The following is a 22230-nucleotide window of genomic DNA, read 5'->3' as shown; positions in this document are numbered from 1 at the left end:
TACTTGAGAAACCTTATCTCTTACTTTTCAGATTTCCTTCTCCGGTAAGTTTTATCCATTTACTACCCAGGTGACAACCTCTGGGGTCTCCATCATTATTGTAATTCTGTCTTTGGTCTTTAAACAAACAAAAAACACACATTTTAATTTTTCTAGGGCAGTTTTAGGTTCATAGCAAAATTGAATGGGAAGTACAGAGATTTCCCATTCAGCCGCCCTATACACACAGTCTCCCCCCACTACAACAGCCTTCACCAGAGTGGAGCATTTGTTACAAACCGTGAACCTACATTGACATGGCATTATTACCCACCGTCCATAGTTTACAATAGGACTCCCTTCTGATGGTGTACGTTCTGTGGGTTTGGACAAACATATAATGGCACATATCCACCATTATGCTATCACGCAGAGTATTTAACTGCCCTAAAAACCCCCTTGTCTTTGGCCTTTTTTATGATTACTATTTTTGGTCCAGTATCAATGTGCATACTTTTGATTTTATCTGATAATTCAGCAGGGACACTAAAGGTCTTTATACCAGAGTTATATTTTCTTCTTTTTCTTTTTTTCCTTATGGCAATAACTTTGAGAGAGAGAAAAGTTTTATAATAGAAGTCAGGAATATGTTTATACTCTTGTTAACCGTTTAATTATTTTTCCATAGATACTTCTATTCATTTTATTTTACTCTCTTTGAAGTTGTTTACCTTTTAAAAGCTTTATTGCAGTATAACTGATAGACAAAAAATTGTATATATTTAATGTCTACATTTTGAAGTAGACTACTATTAATCAAGATTTTATAACTCTACTGAGTACGTAAGTTATTTTCTCTTGTATGGCACTTTTTCCAAATAGAAAAACATTTGTCGTCTGAAGATGAAATTTTAAAACCTATTTAAATATCTGTAAGGGACAGACTGAAAGTTATGAGTGGGTGGCTAGAGAGCCATGCTTTTATTTTCTTCCATATATTCATTCAACATGTATTTATTGAGCATCTACTCTGTCCAAGCATTGTCTAACTGAGCCTGGAAAATTTCTTTTAAAGGGCTATCCCATTAAAGCATTAGATGTTTCGGCTTGATAGCTTCATTCTTCCCCCTCTAGATGCCTTTGGAATCCCTTATCTTAGCATCATATAAACATTTTGGAATCTCTTGAATGTAAAACAGAGCCTTCATGGAATTTGCTAGACTTGATGGCTTTTGTCCTTTAATACCTTCTGGAAGTAGAGTAGAGCCCATCCAAGCTTCCAAAGGAAATATGCTTCGTCTCCCTTGTTGCAGCCACACCAACACTGAGGAACAGGCAGCCCGAGGGGACTGGGTTCTCCGTTGGCTTCTCAGAATCTTCTTGAGTCCTTTCTTCCTATCTCTCAATTCCACATGGGGGAAACTTCTCAGAAGGGATGATCGTTGGGCAAGCTGGAGTTTATACAGAAAGTGCATCCACTCGAGGGGTACCCATTCTCCTGTACGCCCTGCACCGAGTAGTCTTCTCTGTTACCCTCCCCAGCCTAGTCATTTGGAGCTTTTGCTATGTGGAGCCCCCAACACCTGGTTCTGGGGAAAACTCCCTCTGAGGCCTCAGATCTAACAGAGCAAGGAACCCTCCTGGTCTCAGATAGATTAAAAATAGAAGCTGATCAAGCAGCACTTAAACTCAGAAACACTAACTCCGGGGTGGAGGACTTTGGCTTCCTGTGAGTCTACAAAAACTTGACTTACTTTATGGGTCTGTTTTTGTTTTTTGTTTTTTTTAAGATTTTATTTATTTATTTATTTGAGATAGAGAGCGAGTATGAGCAGGGGGAGAGGCAGACGGAGAGGGAGAAGCAGACTCCCCACTGAACGCAGAGCCTGATGCGGGGCTTGATCCCTGGACCCCAAGATCATGACCTGAGCCAAAGTCAGATGCTTAACCAACTGAGCCACCCAGGCACCTTATGGGTCTTATTCTAATGACATTGGCAAAAGCCATAGACAACAGCAACAAAGCCCAAACTCATAATTCTTTTACTCTCCAAAGCCTCTGTGGAGTTTCAGTGTAGTTCCCAAGGGAGAGACAGGCTGAAGGCAGAGCACAGGTCTGGTGAGCAGAGATCCCTCTTCCTTCCCTTTTGGCTGGCTCAGTTGGGGCTCGGCACCGGGTCATCTCTTTCAGGCTTCCCTCAGGTCAGTCCAGCCATTAGAGACCCAGCTCCCTTTGTCCATTTAGATGAAGTCAGACCTGTTGAAATAAACATCCAGTGGAGCTGTTGAGTCTTGGGTTTTGATGCCCTTACATACGGGACGGGAGAGGTGTGCCCAGATTCTGTCTGGTTGCTACCTTTCAACAGAGATGTCATGTTAAATATTAACAACCACAGCTACTCATTGTTAAGCAAGACAATGAACTGGAACTAGGGACTTTTTACAGCTTAGAGGTTATCTCTGTTGGATGTGGCAACAATGCCTGGAGTCCAGGTGTCTTAGAAGTGACATTTGCGTGAACAGTTTATGTTGGACTTTCTGGAAATGTAGAGGATGTTTCTTCCTTCTGATCTTGCTCAGAGCTCTTTTACTGACAGCTAGGATGGTCTGGAGTGTTCAAGGCTAAGTGCTGGAACCCTCTTAGTTACCGAGGGGGCGGAAAGACAGGCCTGGGAAATCCCAAACTCACCATGTGGACAGGAAAAGGGCAGAAAGAATGGGATATGGGGGTACATAACTCTCTGCATCTCCCCTCCGCACCTCATGGGGTACGTGAGAGAAAGTGGGATGGTCAAGTGCTTGGCACCTGGAACATAGGAAGTGCTCAATGTGTGCTGTTACGATCATGTGTGCCCAGTGCCTGGTACACAGTAGGTGCTCATGTCTAGGGGTGAGTGGTGGGCTGCTCGTGGGGTGGTGGTCAGAAACAGGAAGTACTGAGTGAGACAGGAGGCAGTCAAGGCCAAGGCTAAGCCCCCCATCCTGTGCTTACCCTTTTTCCCCACTTTATTGCCCCCTGAGGTAGACAGATTAGAGTGGTCAACCATCCTCATTTTTCAGAAGGGGAAACTGAGAACCTGAGAGGATGATCCCTTACTTAGAGCCCTTCAACAAGCTCATGGCGGGCCCCCCAGTCTCCCACATCTCCTCCGATTGGGGGCGGGAGTAGAGGACCCAGGATGCTGGAAGTGGGACAGCCCCAAGGGCCCTCAGAGGGGCGGCTGCTTTTGCTCATAGGAAGTCCGAGGCACCAGGGGCTTTCCAGGCCCGGGACGAGGGGCAGTCGCAGCGGCCCAGCCAAGGTCAGAACCACCTTCTCCGAAGACAGCCCAGCCCTGCCCTCAGCAGGGAGGTGAGCACTGCCAGTCCGCCCCGGGCCCCTGCAGCCCCGAGAGGTGGGCCACTGCTTCTCCCCTCCCCCAGGTGCCAGGCTTGGGTCTTGGGAAGGAGGTCCTTTATGAAAGGGTCCAAGTCCCAATCATGGGCCTCCAGCTTCCCCCTCTCCCAAAGAGCCAGCAGCTCTTGGCAAAATTGAGAAGGACCCCACATTAGTCCTTTGTAGATGGCCCTTCCTTGTCGTCACCCTCCTTCATTAGGCACCTGCTATCTTGAAAAGCTTTCAGGGAGAGCCCCAGATGCATCATTCCGGCTTTAAGGGCTATGTCTTCCAGGGTGGCCATTCGTATTTTTAAAGAAACTCTTAGAGAGCAAGGCCCGACCCAGTGGGGTGGGGTATTGGTGGTGGAAGTTCCAGCACCTGATAGCACAGGTTGGAATCAATATCTTGGCAGGGGGCGGGGGTGGGTAGGAAAGTAAGCAGCGTTTTAAAGATCTCTTTCTGAAAGTGAGGAGACTGGGTGAAAGGAAAGAGCTGACCCCCCCCTCCCCTGCCCAGGGAGGGAAATCAGGGACCCTAGGTACTTTGTGGCTTGCTGTCATCCAGGCTGCTGTGAAGACAGCCTGCCTCTCCCCAGGCCTGGCAAAGGCCAGTCTCTGTCCTAGAGAGAGACCACCCAGTCAGGGTCCTGGAGCCTCACCCACCCGCTCACCTCATCCTCAGGTAACCAAGTCCCTTGCGAAGCAGGCAGAACCGGCCCGGAGGAGCCAAGCAGAGCCCCCTCATCCCAGGAGCCCCGAGAGGCGGCCTGAAGGGGACCGGCAGCTCCAGGGGTCCTCGCTGCCCCCAAGGACATCAGCCAGGGCCCCTGAGAGGGAGCGGCGGACAGAGAGACCTCTGGAAAGTGGCCAGGCGGGCCCAAGACAGCCTCTGGGGGGGTGGCAGAGTCTGGAGGAGCCTCCAGGAACTCAGGGCCCTCACAGACATCTGGAGAGAGGGTGCGACAGCCTGCAGGAGGGCCCAGGCCTGGGGGGCTGGCAAGGACTTGGGGGGCCCTGCCGGGGGGTTGCCAGAGCCCCAGAGGGAACTTGGAGGGGCCCTCTCAGGGAGTCTGAGGAGAGCTGGGGGCAGCTGGGTGGCCCCACCGGCCACAGGGGGCAGGCAGAGGCCTGGGAGGAGCCCCCTAGTAATGGGTTGCGGGAGTCCCCCGACAGGTCAGCTCAGAGAGGCTGGGGCGGCCTGCAGGAGCTGCCCAGTGCTCACCAGCCTAAGAGCCCCCCAGAGAACTCCAGGATAGGCCCAGCAGAGTTCTTGAAATCCCAAAGGCCTGAGACACCCACCACCATGGGCTGGGGGGCTGAGGGAATGTGCCCACACCTGCACAGCCCTGAGAGGCGACGCGAGCTCGATGGGAGGGACCTCGTGGGCCTTCTCGGGGCGCCCAGAGAAGGGGCCTCGGCCCGCACGGAGGAGTTGATGCTCACCTCCCACCTTCCCAGGTTGGACTGGGAAGGCCTCCTGGAGCTCCTGCAGGCCCAGCTGCCCTGCAAGGACCCAGCTGGACACTGGGGTACCCCGGCCCCGGCTTCAGGGCCAGAGGTGGGTTCCCCAGGCACAAACGGTGCCCCAGAGCTAGAGCAACAGGGCCAGCCTGACGGCTGGGAGGAGTCCACACTGGTCAATGGACAGAGCGCTGGGCAGTGGCCCCAGAGCTCTGCCCAGCCACCCAGCCCTGCCTGCACCGCCACCCAGTGGCCAAAGACCAAAGTGACGAGTGGACCAGAGACCTCGGCTAAGGCTGGTCTGGAGGAGTTGGGCCCTCTGGGAAACAGGAGCCCTGCAGAGGGTCCCAGCTTGCCAGACTGGGAGGTAAGTCTGTCTCACAGGCAAGGGGCAGCCTGAAAAGAAAGCCGCCCCGCCCAGACAAGGATCCTTAGAAAGGCCTCTCTTTGGCTCCTGCACACCCTCCAAGGCTCAGCCCTAATCCTCCCTCCTGACCAACACTTTCCCAACCACCCAACTGGGCAGCAGTGATAACGACCCACACTTTTTGATGACCAGCATTTACTAGCTGCTAAGCCCTGGTTTGGGTATTTCTGGGTATTTTCCTCCTTTAATCTCCACAGCAACCTGAAGGCACCGTGTATTCACAGATCAGGAACTGGAGGCACAGAGAAGTTAAACTACCCGAGATCTCACAGCTAGTGAGGGCTGGGGCTGGGGTAGCGGATCCCATGGGACGGCTCAGCGCAGACCACCCCGGGGCTTCAAGCAAGGTGCTCTGCCCAGGGCGCTCCCCCTTCCCGGCTGTGCAGGCCCTCTTCCTGCGGCCTCTGGTGGTTCCTACCTGACCCTGGCTTGGACCGCAACCAGTGTGGTCAAGTCCAAGTCCCTCCACCCTGCCCTATTCGAAGTTCCTCAAAGTCTGGACAGCTTCACTTAGCCCTTTCTGGCCCCTACCAGCTCCTCTTAGGCACAGAGAAGAGGTTGCACAAATGCTTGTTGGGTTGAGCGGGCTGCTAAGCCAGGCTATTTAAATGAGGGCCCATGTGCAAGGCAGGCCCAGTCCTGACACGGAGTAGGAGCTCACCAGGTCCCTTCCCTGCCTCCTTCGCCCCAGGGGCGGGGTCACGGAGTCAGTGGTACGCTGGTGCTGCCCAGAGCATCTACCTGCAGCTGGCGGCTGGGGAGGCCAGAGCAGGGCAAGCTAGCCTCAGCTCACTGGGAATGCAGCATGCATTTTGGGGCACCCAGCCTCTTTTGCCCTGTAAAATGGGACCAGCTGCTTCCCTCATAGGCTCCGCTGGGGTGATTTGGAGGCTCCTGCTCGTTCATCCAAATGCCCTCACTTCCTTGATGTCCAGCCCAATGCCACCTCCCTCCTGGACGACACTATACTGGGTTCTGAGCCTGGTGCCTTACATCCTTTGCCACGTATGCCTCAGCCTGATAGAAGGCTCAGACATGTCTGGCATTTGCCGGGGGTCACACATGCATAAGTTGTGAGAAATTAGATCAAAGCTTCAATTCCAAAGCCCCAGCTTTTAACTGCCATGTTGTGAAGCCTCTGAGCACAGGGTCTGACTGGGGAGCCCCTTCCTCTGTATTTCCCTGAGGCTTTTATCTACTTACTTTCCAACTGACTCAATGCACAGACACCAGAGAGATGCAGGGATGAACCAACTAGGTCCTGCCCTCCTGGCCAGAGGGGGACTGGGGAATTTGGAGCCCCCGCCCAAGAAGCTGTCATATTTGTCAGGGAGGCATACGGACCACAGGCAGCTCAGGGAGGAGGGGTGCTATGGCCCAGTGGATGCTGGGACACTGCTGCCTGGCCTGGTCTACCGGAAAGAGTCTTTCCCAGCACTTGCTCCCTGGTGAGGCGCCGGAGTCCCTGGCAAGTTAGCCATGGCCACTAGGGAGGGGCGGGAGGGAGCACCAGGTGCTTAAGGGCATTTCACGAATGACACCGCAGAGGCATTTACCAGGTTGCTGGGGCGCCAGTTGGTCACCCTCTATGCAAATCCTTGGCATGGCTTCCCCTTGCCCTTCCTTCCACCCCAGATTTGCTCTCTACTCCACGGAGATGAATGCAGAGCTCTGCGGGCACATCTCCCTACCTTTGCACGTGCCTTTCCCATTGCTTAGGATGCTTTCCCTTCCCTCTTCACTCACCGGACACTTGGTTCATCGTTCAAGTCTTAGACCAGGTGCCCTGTTCTGAGATATCTTCCCTGAATACTCACCCCACCCCTACGTTGGAAATGTTTCCCTTCTAGGCTCAGAAATTCTGTCATTTCCCCCATAAGAAAGTTGTCATTTCCTCCATAGGAAAGAGGAGCCCTCTGGGGGTGGGAGCTGCACCTACTTTATCTCTGCACTTCTGGCTCCTGGCCCAGAATGTGACACAACAGAGGAGCTCAGCTCAATGGATGATGGATCAGTGAATCCATGAATGCTTAAATGCATGCAAGAAACAAACGGAGGATGGGTGGCTCAGTGGGTAGATGATGGATGAATGATGGACAATAGATGTGTAAATGGGTGACGGACAGATAAATAGGTAAATATAAATGATAAAAAGATGTTGGGTGGAAAGTGAGGTGGGTGATGGTGGAATAGATAATGGGTGTTGGATAGATGATGTTGCTTAGATGAAAGACGGGATGATGAACTGATGGATGGATGAGTAGAATATGGATGGATGGTGTGGGGAAGGGTAAATGTGGAGTATGGATGATGGGTGGTGACACCCATCCAACACCACATGGATGATGGGTAAATGAATGTTGGAAGGATGAGTAGAATGATGGACGGATGGGTGGTTGGATGGATGGATGTTGGATGGGTTGAGAAAGGCTACATGGATGTAGGATGGATGGATAGAGGAATGGATGTATGAGTGGGATAATGGATGTTGAATAGGTTAGTGAGTGGATAATGTAGGGTAGACACTGGTTGGTTGGATGGATAATACATGGATCTATTGATATTGGATGCTAGATGGATGTTGGATGGATGAATGATCAATGGATGGATAAGAAGGTAGATACATGGATGGAACCTGGGGAATAACCTGAGCTAAGCTGTGTTCTTTCTTATCTCCAGTTCCAATCAGAGGAGCCTGAGGATTCAGAACCAAGCAAAGGCCAAGACTCACTGACCGACCAGAAGCAGGCCGACTCGGTAGTTGGGTCGTGGGTGTGGGAACATAGGGAGGTGAAGGGAAGGGAAATCAGATTGGAGCTGGGCTGAGGTCCTGTGATGAGCTCTAGGGTCATCCAGACCAGGGATGGCTCTTCCGAGGGGTCATCTGTGTGCATGGTAGGGCCTCAAGAGGAGGGGCTCCAGAGGAGCTGGGCAGCAGCGCTACCTTTGGGCCTGGGGACCTGGGCAGGTAAACGATCCTGGAGTCAGAAGCCCAGGGCTCTGCTTTTAACTTGCTAGAATGTCCTGGAAAAGTCACTCCCCTTTTCTGGGCAAATGGCAGTTTGACTCTGATGGTGTCTGAAGGTAAGGCCCATCTGGTTCTGGAGCGCTGGCCAGGCAGGGAGAAGGGGTAGAGATTCCAAGAGCTGGAGCCAGAGAACCACTGAAGAGGGCCGAGGAGGTGCTGCCGTCAGCTGAGCCTGGATGGTCTCCAGGGTCCGGGGCGGGAGAGATGTGTGCAGGGGGTGGGATCCAGTGAGGCTGCTGGGAGGCCTGGCTGCAGCTGGAGCACATTGCTGCGCCCCACCCCTCCCCACAACCTGCCAAACAGACTGTTCTCATCACGCTCGGCCTCCAGAGAGGTGAGGTCAGCGCTGACAGCCTGGGGCAGCAGGAGGCAGGGAGAAGGAGACAGGCTGCTTGCGGCTGTGCTTTCTTCATCCTGCTCTTGTTCCACTGTTTCTGTGCTCCGCCTGAGAAGCCGATTGGTGGTGGTGGTGGGGGGGGGATGCATCTGTCTGGCAGCCTGGAACCCCCGGTCTGGCCCTGCCGCTAATCAGAGCTGGGGGGGGGGCGGCGGATTCTGCCCCTCACTGTGCAGATGAGGAAACGAGTCATCCCAGGTCACACAGCCAGGCAGCTGTTGACCTCCAACTAGAACCTGGGGCTTGGGACCCCCATCCCACAGTCCCTCTGCTGCCTGCACGTTGCTTCCTGGCTCTGTCCTGATTCCCCACATGGCCTCCTACAGTGGCAGCAGGATTCTCATTGCTTGGTGGCCCGTCTTCCCGTCTGTGACATGGGAGGGGACAGAGGACTGGTCACTGAAGGCGCTTCTTGCTCTCACAAAGTTGCTCTGGCAACTTTGCTCTTCCTCTTTCTGGGTTATTTCTTCATATTTCCTGGGGCCAGAGTTTTGTGAACAAAGAAGAAATAGCAATATAGGGGTCTCCCTCTAATCTCCACCAACATGGAAGCCTCTCAATGCAGCCCCAGGCAACCTGGATTGGACAGAGCTGATGACTGTCTCGTTCGCTCGCTCGTTCGTTCATCCATCCATTCATTTATTCACGTACACTTAGCCAGCACCTTCTGCATGCCTGGGTGTAGGCCAGAAGTAAATTGGAGTGCATGCAGCTCCTGGTCCAGTGGCCGGGGCTGTGCTGGGGGAATGTGGTGGGAAGGTGGGGAGCAGTCCTTGCCCCAAAGCCTTCCTGGGCCTGTGATTTGATGCTTTATGTCCCACTGCCAGATGATCTCTGGATTCTGAAGAGTGGGGACACCTGGACTCTGTCCTACCTCTCTGCCAGTAAGCTGCTGGGGGACTTTGGGCAAATGCCTCCGCTTTGCTGGGGCTTGTCTCCCCAACAAGGATGACGGCAAAGGGGGCACATTTGGGGGTTCTGCCAGGGGTGGCTGCAGAAGTCTCTGATTCATTCCTTTCATAAAGGGGGGAGGGGAAGGCAGATGGAAGCACTTGTGTGACCTCTTGGTGCCAGACGGGTTGTTGCCATGGGGGAGATGGACCCAGAGTTTCCACATCTTTAGGTATTTCAAGAGAAACTGGAAATCTGCGGTTATATGTTAATCTCTTGATTTTTTAACATTGGAACCTAATGCAAAATAATCTGAAAACCTTATGCAGGCTGAACACACGGGGTTCTGCACGCCCCTCCTACTGGCCACCTGTGGTTTGACTTTAGGGTGGTGAAGTGCACGTCTCCAAAGGTGCTGAGCCCCAAGAGCCCTATCAAACACCCTGTAGTGTGAATGAATTAACAAGCTTTTTTTTTTTTAGATTTTTTTATTTATTCATTCGAGACACAGAGAGAGAGAGAGAGAGAGCATGAGCAGGGGGAGAGGCAGAGGGAGAGGGAGAAGCAGGCTCCCCGCTGAGCCAGGAGCCCGATGCGGGGCTTGATCCTAGGACCCTGGGATCATGACCTGAGCCAAAGGCAGACGCTTAACCATCTGAGCCACCCAGGCGCCCCAACAAGCTCTTTTCTTGGCAGTTCTGTGAGACAAGAAAGATGGGAACCCTGGGCCTTTGAGGTGGGCATGGCAGAATAGCCAGGGGAGACTAGTCAGGGACCCCCCCGTCCCACCAAAGGGACCTGGGGGCCAACACTGGACCCTATTTGACAGGCAGACAAGAGGCCAGCGGAGGGCAAGTCTGGGAGCCCACTCAAGGGCCGACTGGTGACCTCATGGCGGATGCCCGGGGACCGTCCCACGCTGTTCAATCCGTTCCTGCTGTCTCTGGGGGTCCTCAGGTGGCAAAGGGTAGGCTGGCTCCAGCGGGGTGGGAGGGATGAGGGTGGGAGAGACGGGGAGGGGAGGAAGGACGCTGGCGTTAGTCAAAGGAGGGAGAGTGGGGGCTGAGGCGGGGGGACTTGGGGCTCCCACAAGAGAAAGGAAGGATGGAAACACGGTCCTAAGGGCCCCGTGGTCTCTGCAAACGAGTGGGATTTCCCACCTCCAGGACAGGACTGGGGCCGTTTTCAGTTTTCGGGGTGAGGTGGGATTGAATAATCTACACGGCTGAAAGCTCCCAATCAGCAACTGGGCCAAGGGGAACCAAGTTTTTTTGGGGGGGGAAGGGAGAGCGGGATGGCCTGTGGGGGGCTCTGGGATTGCAAAGTGTGTCTCAGACCTGGGCCTGAGCCAGTTTCACAAACATCTGGCATTACGTAACCTACCCCCTGCCCTGAGAGGGCTGTAAACACTCAAGCCTCTGGTTCAGGGTTTCCTCAAGGGCAGGGAGGGGAGGCAGCTGTGACTGGCTCCCTCCTGCCCCCTTCACAGCAGAGACAAGGGGCCTGGCCTCTGCAGGGGCCACTGGCTGGCTCAAGGGCTCTCTTCTCTTAATGACAGGCTGACTCTTGTACTGTCACTGGCTCTGGGTCCAGCACTAGGCTGGACATGTTAGGGACAGTGCACCCATTTTGCAAATGAGGGGATGGAGGCTCATGGAGGTGAGCTGACTTGCTCGAGTGGCGCAGCTAGGGTTTAGAGGAGCCAGCCTCTTGCTGATTTTCCTCATTCCTAGATGAGAGAATGGCTGCAGCTAATCACCCGAAGCCTCAGTGGCTACATCTGTATAATGGGGAAAAGTCTATAGCGACTCTCAGGGTTGCAGAGAGAGCTTGGGGAGATCAGGATGCACAGAGGTGTGATGGTAGGGGGTGGGCGGCATCCAAACACTAACTTTCCCAGCCACTTCATGATTTCCTCTCTGCTGCTTTTGGGGGTTAAGGCACTAGGGTGATCGGACAAACATGGTTATCTGGGCAGAGTGGTACCTTCAAGCCCTGGGCGGGATTTACCTTATCACACTAACTAAAGGTCACTAACATGGAGCAGGCCTGGTAGGAGGGAGCAGGTAAGTCCCTGGCGGACAGAAGGGCAGAGAAATGGGGAGAAGGATTCCGGAGTGGTGCTGCTGCTGCTGATAACCAGAGTGTATCGGGCATCTCCTTTGTGCTCAGTTCTGTGTTCGGTGCATGACATGCCTGATCGCATTTAATCCTCACCACGAGGCATACTAAGTACGGTGGATATTGTCCATGTTACAGATCAGGAAATGAAGCTCGGTGAGGAGAGAAACCACTTGTTCTAGGTCACACAGGGGCAGAGCTGAGATTTGAACCCTGCTTGGGCCAACTGCAGAGCCCTCCCGCCTCTGAGCATCCCGATCTCCAAGCCCTGCTTGCAGCCCCAAGAATCTCCACAGATTTTCCCCATTACACAGATGTGGCCATGGAGGCTCTGAGTTGGCAGATGTCTTCTCATCTGGGAGGGAGAAAAATCAGGAGCTACAGGATGGAACTGCCAGCGGGGCATCCCAGACAGTTACTTAGAGCAGCTTCAAACACCTCGTGGGTTGGAGAGTGAAATCGGTCCAAGGTCAAGAGCCAGGAAACTTGAGTTCTGTCTCTGTCACTAACGTGTATGGCTTTGGGCCATCATCACCCTCTCTGAGCCTCATGGTCTTATCCTCAGTAGAGTAATGGTTTGAGATGGATAACCCTGGAGTTTGGTAGCCCTGGGTCCCTGGGTCTGTGCCATCTCTGTCCGAACCAGGACAATTTGTGGTAAGGGAGTCATTCCTTCGTTTGTGCATGCATTCATCGGAACTGTGTTTACTGAGGACCTACTGTGGGCTGGGGCCCTGGGCTGGCCTCCAGGATATAGACAAAAACACTCTGTCTCTGCCCACAGGAAGCTCAGTTTGGTGAGGGCACTGACTTGTAACTGGTAAGAACACTGTGGTCATCCCTTTAGTGGCCAAATATACGGATGCAGGGAGCACTGGACCAGGAGATTCTAAATCTGTGCTGGTAGCACTTTGGCTTCCTTTGGACTGAGAGCTGGAGGGTGAGGAGGCATTTTCCAGGCAAACAAGGAGGGTTTGGAGAGAGGGGAGGGAGGGGAGGGAGAGAGGGAGGGAGAGTGTATGTGTGTGTTGCGGCACAGAGGACAGGCTGAGAAGTGTTCCAGACCCGGCAGGGAATGCAATGTGCAGTCCCATCCGAGGTACAAAGGACCTGGCTTATTCTGAGAATTCCCGGTGGCTCCATGTTCTGTATCCTGAGCATGTAAAATGTGTGTGTATAATGATGGAAGACAACAGGCAGGGGTCTGATTATGATGGACGCTGACTGCCTGGCACAAGAATGCAGAGCTGATCTACTAGCACTGGGGAGGTGTTGAACTTTGAGCAAGGGAGTGATCTGATCGCTGGGTTGAGGGTACTACAAGAGGAGTCCCAGAGGCCAGGAAAGCAGCAAGGAGGTTGGTGCTGCCAGGGGCCACTGGGCCAGAGCACTGGTGGCTGGTGAGGTCTTCTGTTTATTCACTCACTCTACCAAGGGTCAAATGCCTGAGTGAGGTACAGGGGTAGAGTGGGAAAACAGCACGTGAAAACAGGAAGGCCAGTGTCTAAAGGAAGACAGGCTGGTTCTTGGACTCATTCCTTAGGGTAGAGGAGAGGCACCCAGTGGGAAATGTGGGAAGGAAGTTCAGCTCCCTGGCCCTCTGTTTCTTTATCTGTGAAATGGGGAGAGTAATTATAGTTATGACAGCAATAATTTTTGAACTCCAAAACTGAGCTGTCAGAAAATTGAAATGGCAATTATTCCAAGCTCCCCTGCACCCCCCCCCCCAACGCTAGCTAACTAGGGATAAAGGGGTTCTGGGTGCTTTACTTAAATTAACACTTAATCCTTACAGGAACATCAGGAGATAAGAGCGTTATCCCCTTTTACAGAGGGTGAAGTTGAGGCCCAGAGGGGTTGAGTACGGTGCTTAAGGTAACACAGGGTTTGAATCACAATGCCACACAAGCTATCGCTGCATTTTCAACACACTCCACCAAAGTCCCTCCTCTGCTGCAAGGCTCAGATGAGCTTCTGCAGGCAAAAGGCCTCTTACAACCTGCCAAGTGCTGGGAATGTGAGAAACGGGCGTACGCCCACACCCAAGATCCCAAAATGGGGTTCTTAAGCCGAGAAAGACCCGCTTGTGAGGAGGAGCCATTTGGTGAATGCCCTACCACTCCAGAACTCGCTTTGGGCTTAGATTACATGCTCGGAATCCCGTCCCTTCCTACTGTGACTCTGGGCAAGTCGACTCACCTCTCTGAGCCTGTTTTCTCATTAGTAAAATGGGGACAGGGACACCTCCCCGTCAGGTCTGTGGAGAGGCCGAAATTAGGTTCACACAGGTAACGAGCGGGGCTCGGCGAGTGGGACCCCCTGAATTGTTAGTACCGGGTGCACTGCCCACGTCTCCGTCAAACCGACGCGCCGAGCCCTTAGTGGACCCATCGCTCCGTCCGGCGGCTCGCGGGAGCCATAGCAGGGCGACTGGGTGCCACACCCGGCTGCCCCCGCCCTGCACTCCCGAGCCGGGGCCCGACCGAGTCACCTGCACACTAGGTCCTTCCTTCCTCCCAGCGCGCCGGCGGCGAGAGCCCGGCCCTCGATTCCCTCCGCCCCCATCCGCCGGCCCCGACCGCCCTCGCGCACCCGTCCCGTCGCGGCAGGCTCCGCCCCCGGCCCGACCCGCGCTCCCATTGGTTCGCCCGCGGCCCCCGCCGCTGTTTGTCCCGGCTTCCCCGCCGCCCATTGGCCCTCCCGGGTCCTCCCAGGAAGTTTGAAAAAAAAAAAAAAGTTTTATGGGCGGATGGAAGGGGCCGGGGCAGCGCCGGGGAAGGGAAGGGCCGGAGGAGCGGCGGCGGGCGGCCGAGAGGGGCGGCGGCGGCGGCGGGATTCCCGCGCTGCTGAGCCCGGCCCGAGAGTCCTTTCAACCTTCCTGCCTCCTGCTCCCGCCGCCCCGGGGCGCCGCCATGACGGTGAGTGTCCCCCGCGGGGCAGCCCCTCTGCGCCCCAGGCCGGGAGGAGAGCCGACGGCCCGAGCCAGAGCCGAGCCGCTCCCCTCCTGGGCACCCCCTTCACTTCCCAGCGGCGAGAGGAGGTCTCGGCCAGAAGACAGGGCGACCTCAGCGGCACAGGCCGGCCGTCCTGCCTCAACTTCCCCCAGCCTCCTCTTCACCTTTCCGGGCCAGGAGCCAGAGCGACCCCCAGGAGATGGGAACTCCCTGTCCTGGGGAGACCCTTACCCCCCCCCGCAACTTTTGCGGGACCAGTCACGGACGATTTCGGATGGCCCTTTCCCACCTCTCCTCCAGCCGCCTTGGTGAAGACCTGACCTGATTCCCAAACTACTGGACCCGTAGGGACTCCCAGGGCTCCGGGCAGTGGGAGGAACGGGGATGGGCCCGGTCTGGGGTCTCGCCCGGGGCTGGAGAGGCGCTCCCCGGCTCGAATGGGTCGCGCAGAGCCAGGCCTGGGAGGGCTGCCTACCCGCGTGGGCGCTGGCCCGAGGTTGGGTGGGTGAGAAGGGGCCATCCCGTCGCACCCTGTCCGGGAGCCCGTCCTGGGATTTCTGAAGCGGAGCAATGCCATGTTCTGTCGGGCTTGCCGCTTCGCAGAGGCGCTGAGGCTTTGGGTGGGGCAAGCCCACGAGTGAGGTGGGGGACACGATGGCAGAGATTTGTCTTTCTCTTGGGGATGAACACTGCCCAGGTCACATCAGTACTTGTGCCTTAATGATCATATTGGGCTCCACAGCCGAGTTCACCATTATTCCCATTTCACAGTTGGATAAACTGAGGCATGGGGAGGGAGTGGTGGTGAGTTGCCCTAGGTTATCCTGAGTGTAAAGGAAGGAGTAGCCTCTTTCCAGGTCAGTCTGGCCCCTTGACCATGATGTTCTGGGAGGGAGGGGCGGGGCTGCTTTTGGTTTCTGGCTGGCGCCTTAGGGAGGCTCTGACAGCCTAGGAGGGTGGGGTGATGGAGTTGAGCAGGGTGTGTTTGCGCATGCGCAAATCCGTGGAGACCCTGACAAGAAGTGGGCTGGGCTGCTGGAGGTTGGCCCTAAGGGTCCCTGCCCCTGTGAGTGTGATGACCTGGCCGCTGCTTGGACTTCCTCGGCCTCCGCACATCCTGCCACCTCCCTGCTGGCTCTTCCTGTCGTCAGCAGCCTCCCTTTGGTCAGTGAGCGGAGAGGGATGTGGGGGGAGGAGCTGAGTCAGTGTCCTGGCCACCCACCCCCAGGCTCCCAGGCCCCCAGGCCCTGGGGAGGGTACTTGCATTGCCTACTGGGTGCCTGCCAGATCCTGAACTGGGCGCTTTCACATTACCAGAGTTGATCCTTTAAAGTTGATTATAACTTCCCATCTAACAGATGAGAACACTGAGGTGTAGAGAGGGGAAGTAACATGCCCCAGGTGACATAGCTGGGCCCTGGCTGAGCCAGCATTTGTAGCGAGATCTGCCCCAGCTTTCTCTCTGGGGCTAGATAAGAAAGGTACACTGTTGCCTCTCTTGAGGAAGCGCATGGTGAACAAGGGTGAGGCAGCTCCAAGCCCCCTGTGGGGGCATTTGGAGGAGGGACCCTGTGGTGGGTGGGGGCTTCCAAAGGAAGACACCCTCCTCTTATTGGAGGACTTGGTCAGGTGGAAATGGACTAGTGGGAGGGAACAGTGTAGATAACACACACCTTGGTCGGGTTTGGGGAAAGGTGAGAAGATAGAAAGAGGGCCTGGAAGGGAGGGCCTCAAAGGCCAGGAGGAGCAGTTTGGGCTTTGGTCGGGGGCACTGGGGAGCCAAGAAAGGTTTTGGAGCAGAGAGGAGGCTCATGATCACCACTGACAGTGTTTGCTGGCTTCACTGTGCCTGCCTTCATGCCTGAGCCTGCCCCAGCCTGGTGTCCCTCCTGTGTCTTCGTCACACCCTTTTCCTCTCTCCTGACCCCAGCCCTGAGCTCAGATATCTGGAGGGAGCGAGTGGTAAAGCTGCCGTGAATGGGTAAATGCTTAAAGGCTTCAGGAAGCTGGGCCTGGAGTCCAGATCTGCTCTACCTCCTTTAGCCTTAGCCCGGTGTAGCCCTGCCCTTGGAGCCTCCTGGCCTAGCCACTGCCTGGCATCAAATTATATACCTGTCCACTTGTTTATTGTCTGTCTGTTTCCTGAGTTCCACCAGGGCAGGGGCCACATCTCCCCTTCGCAGCTGATTTCCTGGCCTAAAACAGTGCCTGGTGCTTTAAAAAAAAAAAAAAAAAAAATGTTTTTCAACAAACACTCCCTTAGCCCCTTGGTCCTAGAGGGTGAACAGCACCCGTCCCTAACAGTGAGTTGCTTTTACTCTAGCCTGTGAGGGATAAGTGAATGGCTTCAAGATCATCACAGATGCAGCAGAGGCTGTGGGAAGGCGGCTGGCTGGGGTGTGGTGTGTACTGGGAAAGGGACCTCGGAGGTGGCAATTAAGCTGGGTCTTAAGGCATGAGTTAGGGGTTTGCCTGGTCCCCGGTGGAGGAGGAAGCCTGATACTTAAGCAGAGGACATGGGCTGGTGTGGAGGGCCTGGAGTCCTGATGTGTTGAGGATCAGAGAGCATATGTGATGATGATATAAAAATGGGGTTCCCTATGCAAGGGGGAGGCCAGGCTGGAAGGCTGAGCTGAGGCTTTTGTGCCATCAGGCAGCTGGACTTTGTTTTGAAGCCCCCTGGAGCCATCCCTGGAGGTTTGAAGCAGACTTGTGACACTAGGCCTTTTAGAGGGGGTCCGCCTGCCAAGCATGTGCTTAGAGGGGGCTGTGTCAGTGGTCTAGGCAGGTGGGAGGCAGTGCTGACCTGTGGCCGTGACCAAAAGGAGGAGAGAGCTGGTTGGTACTCCTGGAGGGACAAAGGGCAGGTGAGCTTCCTCAGGTCGAGGAAGGGTGGCTGGGCCCTAGAGGCCACGAGGGAAGGTACAGCATGAGAGGTTTAAGCTAGCAGACCTTTTGACCCTGAACAGGGGTTCCCAGGTTACTGCAGGACCTTCCCTGTCAGCGGATTTAAAATCTCACATTGGCAGCTTCCTGCCCCTAAGGTCAGTGTGCCATCTAGCACCCGACATGGCGTGCAGCATGTTTGTACCAGCTTCCAGAGGGTCACTGAGCTTCTCCATGTATAGCTCATTCAGCCCTCTCACAAAGCTTGGGGGAAGGCAGAACCCCTCCCCCCATCATTTGCCACATTAGGCAGCCAGGGCTCAGGGAGGGGATGTGATGTCCTCCCCCGCCACCCTACCTCCACCCCACCCTCTGCTTTCCAGGCAGCCCTTGGGGTCCCAGCCTTTCATTCTAGTTGGGGAGCCCTTGCTCACCCCTGGAAGCCTATGGCTGATCTCCCAGTCCTGGCCCAGTCTGATGGGCTGGGTTGTCCGCTCGTACCTTCCCAGGAGCTTTCCCAGGAGCTTTCCCCGGACCAGCACAGCAGTGCCAGCTCTGTGGGCCATCCTGGATAGCCTGGCTTCTCGGGGCCAAGGGGTGGGGGCAGAGACGGCCCCCAAAGCACAGGAATTTAGACCGGGAAGGTAAAGGAGGGTAATATTTATTCAGCAGGTTTTTGCTGAGGCCTAGTCACAGCATGCCTGGACTTGGGGTCCCTGGAGGTCCCTCTCTGAATGGAGGTCACCCAGGTGATTTGGTGGCCCCGGGCGTAGCTGCCGGTCTTCAGTCTTAGCTGGGGACCACCCTAAGCAGCCTCTGGCACTTGTGGGGAGCAGGTTAAGGATGAATGGAGAGAGAGAGCGGGAAACAGCCCCAGGGTTTCCCAGCTCTGAGCAGAGCCTGGGTCCCCTCCCTCAGACAGGTATGCAGGGAGGGGCCTCCATGCAGGGGTGGGGCTGCTGGCCTGCTGAGATCCAGGGGCTCTGGCCCCACAGCCTGGGCCCTGGATGGCTCTGGATGTCCAGGCTGCTGGCCCAAGCCCCTCTTGGGCCACTTCCTCCACCTGTGGAAGAGGAGAATGGGGAGGAAGGCGGGTCAGGGGAGGTGGCCAGGTCAGGTGGCTCCGGTCTCCAGCTCCTGTCTCTGCTGCCCACCCCACTGAGCCATGCCGCAGGCTCCTTCCACGCAACCAGACACCTTGGCCTGGTGAGGCTGTGATGCTGGCGCTGATAGGTGGGCTCAGGGCCACGGCAACAGGTGGCTGCCTCCTCCCTGCCCACAGCCTGGCCCGCCCCGCTTTCCTCCCTGCCAGTGGGCAGAAGCTGACACTCTGCTGAGGGGACCAGGACTTAGATGAGAGAGAAGTCTGCCGTGGGCTGGGAGGGTCTGTGGGCTGGAGCCCACCAGAAGGGCATGGCCAGAGAAAATGCCCGGATGAGTAGCTGCTTCGTCTAGGCCCGGGGAGGGGGTGTGTGTGGCACGTAGCTCACAGGTCTCTGTGGAACGTAGCTCACAGGTCTCTGTGGAACATGCTGCAGCTGGGAGCCCCCAGACCCCGGGCCCGCGCCCCCCTGGGCAGCACCCGGCAGGTAGGGCTTGCCAGGACTGAGGTCCCATCTTCCTGGCCCTTCCAGAGATCTGGAGGGCACCAGAGGATCTCTGACCCCAGCCTCGGCCTGGCTCCATCTTTCAGGGTCTCCAGGAATCATGGAAAGGGCAGGGCTGGTTGGAACACAGGAGGATCAGTGAGTGGGGGATGAGCGGGGTCATTAGGGCGTTTTCCTGGTGGGCCTCCTGGCCTCGTCAGTGAGAGGAACGGGACAGTTTCCTCAGGCCTGCTGGTTCAGGCTGTTCTCAGCGCTCTCTGGGATCTCTATAGGCAGAGCCCTTCTGGCCCCTCTCTCCTACTCTTCGGTGAGGAGGTAGGCTGGTGGGAGGGGAGCCTGGGCATCTAAGGTAGATGTGCCAGTCACCCTGCCTACCTTCTTGGCTCTCGGAGGGAAAGGGGCCAAGGCTGCCTCAGTGGCTGGGGAGCCTGCCTTGATTTGGGGGTTACCTGGGCCCTCAGCCCCCCTCTCCTGGCTCCCCAGAAACCCAGTCTCACAGGACTCGGGGGCAGGATGGGTGCAGTCCTGGTTGGCTCTCCGCCAGGCCTAAATCACCTGCCTCCTCATCTTCCCACAGCCCGATCTGCTCAACTTCAAGAAGGGATGGATGTCAATCTTGGATGAGCCTGGAGAGGTAGGAGGGCTCTAACAAGAGGGGACGGGTTGGTCTGGGCAGCTTCAGCACCCCAGCAGGTCCCTGGGGGCAGCCCAGCAGGCTGAGCTGCTAACACGGCTTGTCTAGGCTTCTGGAGAGCCCGGCCTCTGAGTGGAGGAGACCCGGGTGGGCCCAGAGCGGGCACCCTGAGTGCGGGTGTTTCTTGGGCAGTCGCAGTGGGCCTTGGGCTGTGGGGGTGGGAATGCAGAGGCTACAGTCATCTCAGGCTGCCGGAACAGTCTGCCGGCATACAGGGCAGCAGGAGTAGAGGCCTCCTAGCCCCTCACGCCCTACACCCCATCCCCTCGTGTCACTGAGAGCCCCTCGGCCTTCTTGTCTCTAGATGATGCTGGCTGGGTCTGAGGGTCTGGGGTGGAAGGGCTCAGAGAGATCATCTGGCCTGAGACATTACAGATTCCCAAAGACTCAGGCGTGCAGGAACCTCTCCCGCCCCCCTGAAGTGGGCCTCAGAGCACCGACTTTGAAGTCTCACCAGCCTGGGGCTCCACCGGTCGAGCCACAGCTTCCTCTGGCCTCAGGAACCACATCTATGGAATGGGCATGATGGATCATGATGAATCTTTCCAGGGCGGACAACAGGGTCGGAGAGGCTGAGGCGTGTAGGGTCCCTGCCAGAGCTCAGCTAAGAACCTTTCCCTTTCTCTAATGTGTCCATCCTTAGAACCAGGAGGGACAGTGGCCTCTCGCTGGCTCTGCCCATTCAGCTGCCAGGCTGGCTGGAGTCTGGGAGCTGGAGCTGGAGCTGGCTTCCTGCCCGCTCAGCCTGGGAGGGGACAGCTCCCTGCCCCTGTCCTGCATGTGTCCTTGGCTCGGGTCTGCGTGCAGCCCACATGCCGGGGAGGGCTCAGAGCCAAAGGGAATCTCATTGTGTTTCCTACCGACATGTTTTATTCCGTCCAGCCCACAGCCTTCCATTCCTGCTGCCTGCTCACTGGTCCTCTGGTGGCTGTGCTCCAGGCTCACACAAGGCCTGGAACCCTGCCAGTGACCCTTCCCAGCCTCCCCACCCAGGGTCTCCGGAGGGCAGAGATGATGGGCCCCACCCAGAACTGGCCGCTACTCATCTTCTTTCGCAGGGTTTTGGAATGTCCACCCTGGGAGTTCAGCCAGCCCAGCCCCTTGGTACACACAGACAGGGGACAGGCCCACAGAGCTTCCATCTCTTCCGGGCCTAGTAGCCCCTTCGGTAGACCCAGGCCTAGAACTTGGGCCGCCTAAGGCCACGGAACTCTATCTGGCTCCTGTCTCAGCCATCATAGATTAGGCTGCAAGGACCAAAGAGACCATTTGGCACAGAAGCCCTGCCCTGCTTTGTAGAGGGATAGTTGAGGTTCTGAGTGGCAACCCGGGCGACTCTTAGGACAATCCCCAGTAACCTAGTGCTTGACCCTATGCTAAGTGCTACGAGAAACATACAAGGGAGGGATAGATACTTCCGACCTCCCAAGAAGGCTTAGGGACTTCTTATCAGCGCCGCTTGACAAGTCAGAAGAATGAAGCTCAGAGAGGTCGAGATACCCGATCGAAGACCACACAGCTAGCAAGGGATAAAATAATTATAACCTAGGTCTCTTGGATGCTAAGCCCTATTTCTTAGGGGAGGCCGTGTGGAAAGAAGTCGCAAGTGTCATTCTGCCACATCCTTGAAAACTTGCCATCTTCTTGAGGGAAGAAAACTAAGTATTTAGAAAAAAGTGAATAGAGTTTGGTGATCTGGGGGAGCCCCAGGAGGGCTGAGGACTGGGTGGCATGTGCTGACCCTGGGAGTGGGTGGACCTCAACTGGCATTCCAGTGAATGGCCAGAAGCCCAGAGGTGGGCTGAGCTTGGCATATTTAATATCAAGCTGTTCTGGCACCCCTGCCCTCCCCTCTGTGGCCTGCCGACCTAACCCCAGCTGGAGCAGAGATGCACTGCAGAAAGGGGCCCAAATCATAAATGTGCAGAGAACGTCCTCACAAGCTGAACACACGTGTAACCAGCACCTAGCTCAAGGAGCAATAGGACCAGTGCTCAGACACCTCCCCCAGGACACCTTCCAGTCCACTCTGGGTCCCTTGTCCTTGGCTACTGAGGTGATCCAGAGGGGCCTGGGGGAAAAGACGTGCAAAGTTCTGCTCCCTGACTTGCTGGGCAAATGACGTTACACAGGTCACAACCCCTTCCTGGTCTGCACTGGAGGGGGTTACTCGTAGGAGCCTTGGTGATCTCATTGGAGAGGGTCAAGAGGGCTGCGGGACTGTCAACACATCAAAGAAGGGCTCCCAGAAGGAAAGGGAAGGTGTCGGCACTGAGGAAAGGCCAACCCATTTCACAGGTGCTGCCCCTGGAGGGGCCAGGCTTCAGATCTGGAGTTTCTGCCTCTGCTCTGTCCCCTGTCCCCACGGGCCATCAACAGGGCAGAAGAGGGTGCTGGGGCCCTACTGT

At 55.8% G+C, this 22230-nt stretch overlaps 1 protein-coding gene across 3 annotated transcripts in view; it reads left to right on the top strand.

The window, feature by feature from the left end:
• LOC113922428 (TRIO and F-actin binding protein) overlaps nt 1-22230 on the top strand; it is a 54876-nt gene that overhangs the window by 16969 nt on the left and 15677 nt on the right. For 2 of the 3 annotated variants that reach the window (XM_035721819.1, XM_035721820.1), the window contains exons 1-2: nt 14423-14599; nt 19706-19762. In XM_035721819.1, the coding sequence (XP_035577712.1) occupies nt 14423-14599; nt 19706-19762 (234 nt within the window). Of the gene's footprint in view, nt 1-3215; nt 3331-4038; nt 5185-7923; nt 8002-10389; nt 10528-14422; nt 14600-19705; nt 19763-22230 lie in introns of those variants that run through there. The other variant, XM_035721821.1, reaches the window with a different exon arrangement.

The sequence above is a fragment of the Zalophus californianus genome, chromosome 9 (assembly GCF_009762305.2).
Source record: "Zalophus californianus isolate mZalCal1 chromosome 9, mZalCal1.pri.v2, whole genome shotgun sequence".
Taxonomy (NCBI): Eukaryota; Metazoa; Chordata; class Mammalia; order Carnivora; family Otariidae; genus Zalophus; species Zalophus californianus.
The sequence above is the reverse complement of the archived record's forward strand: the minus strand, read 5'-3'. Positions and strand labels throughout refer to the sequence as shown.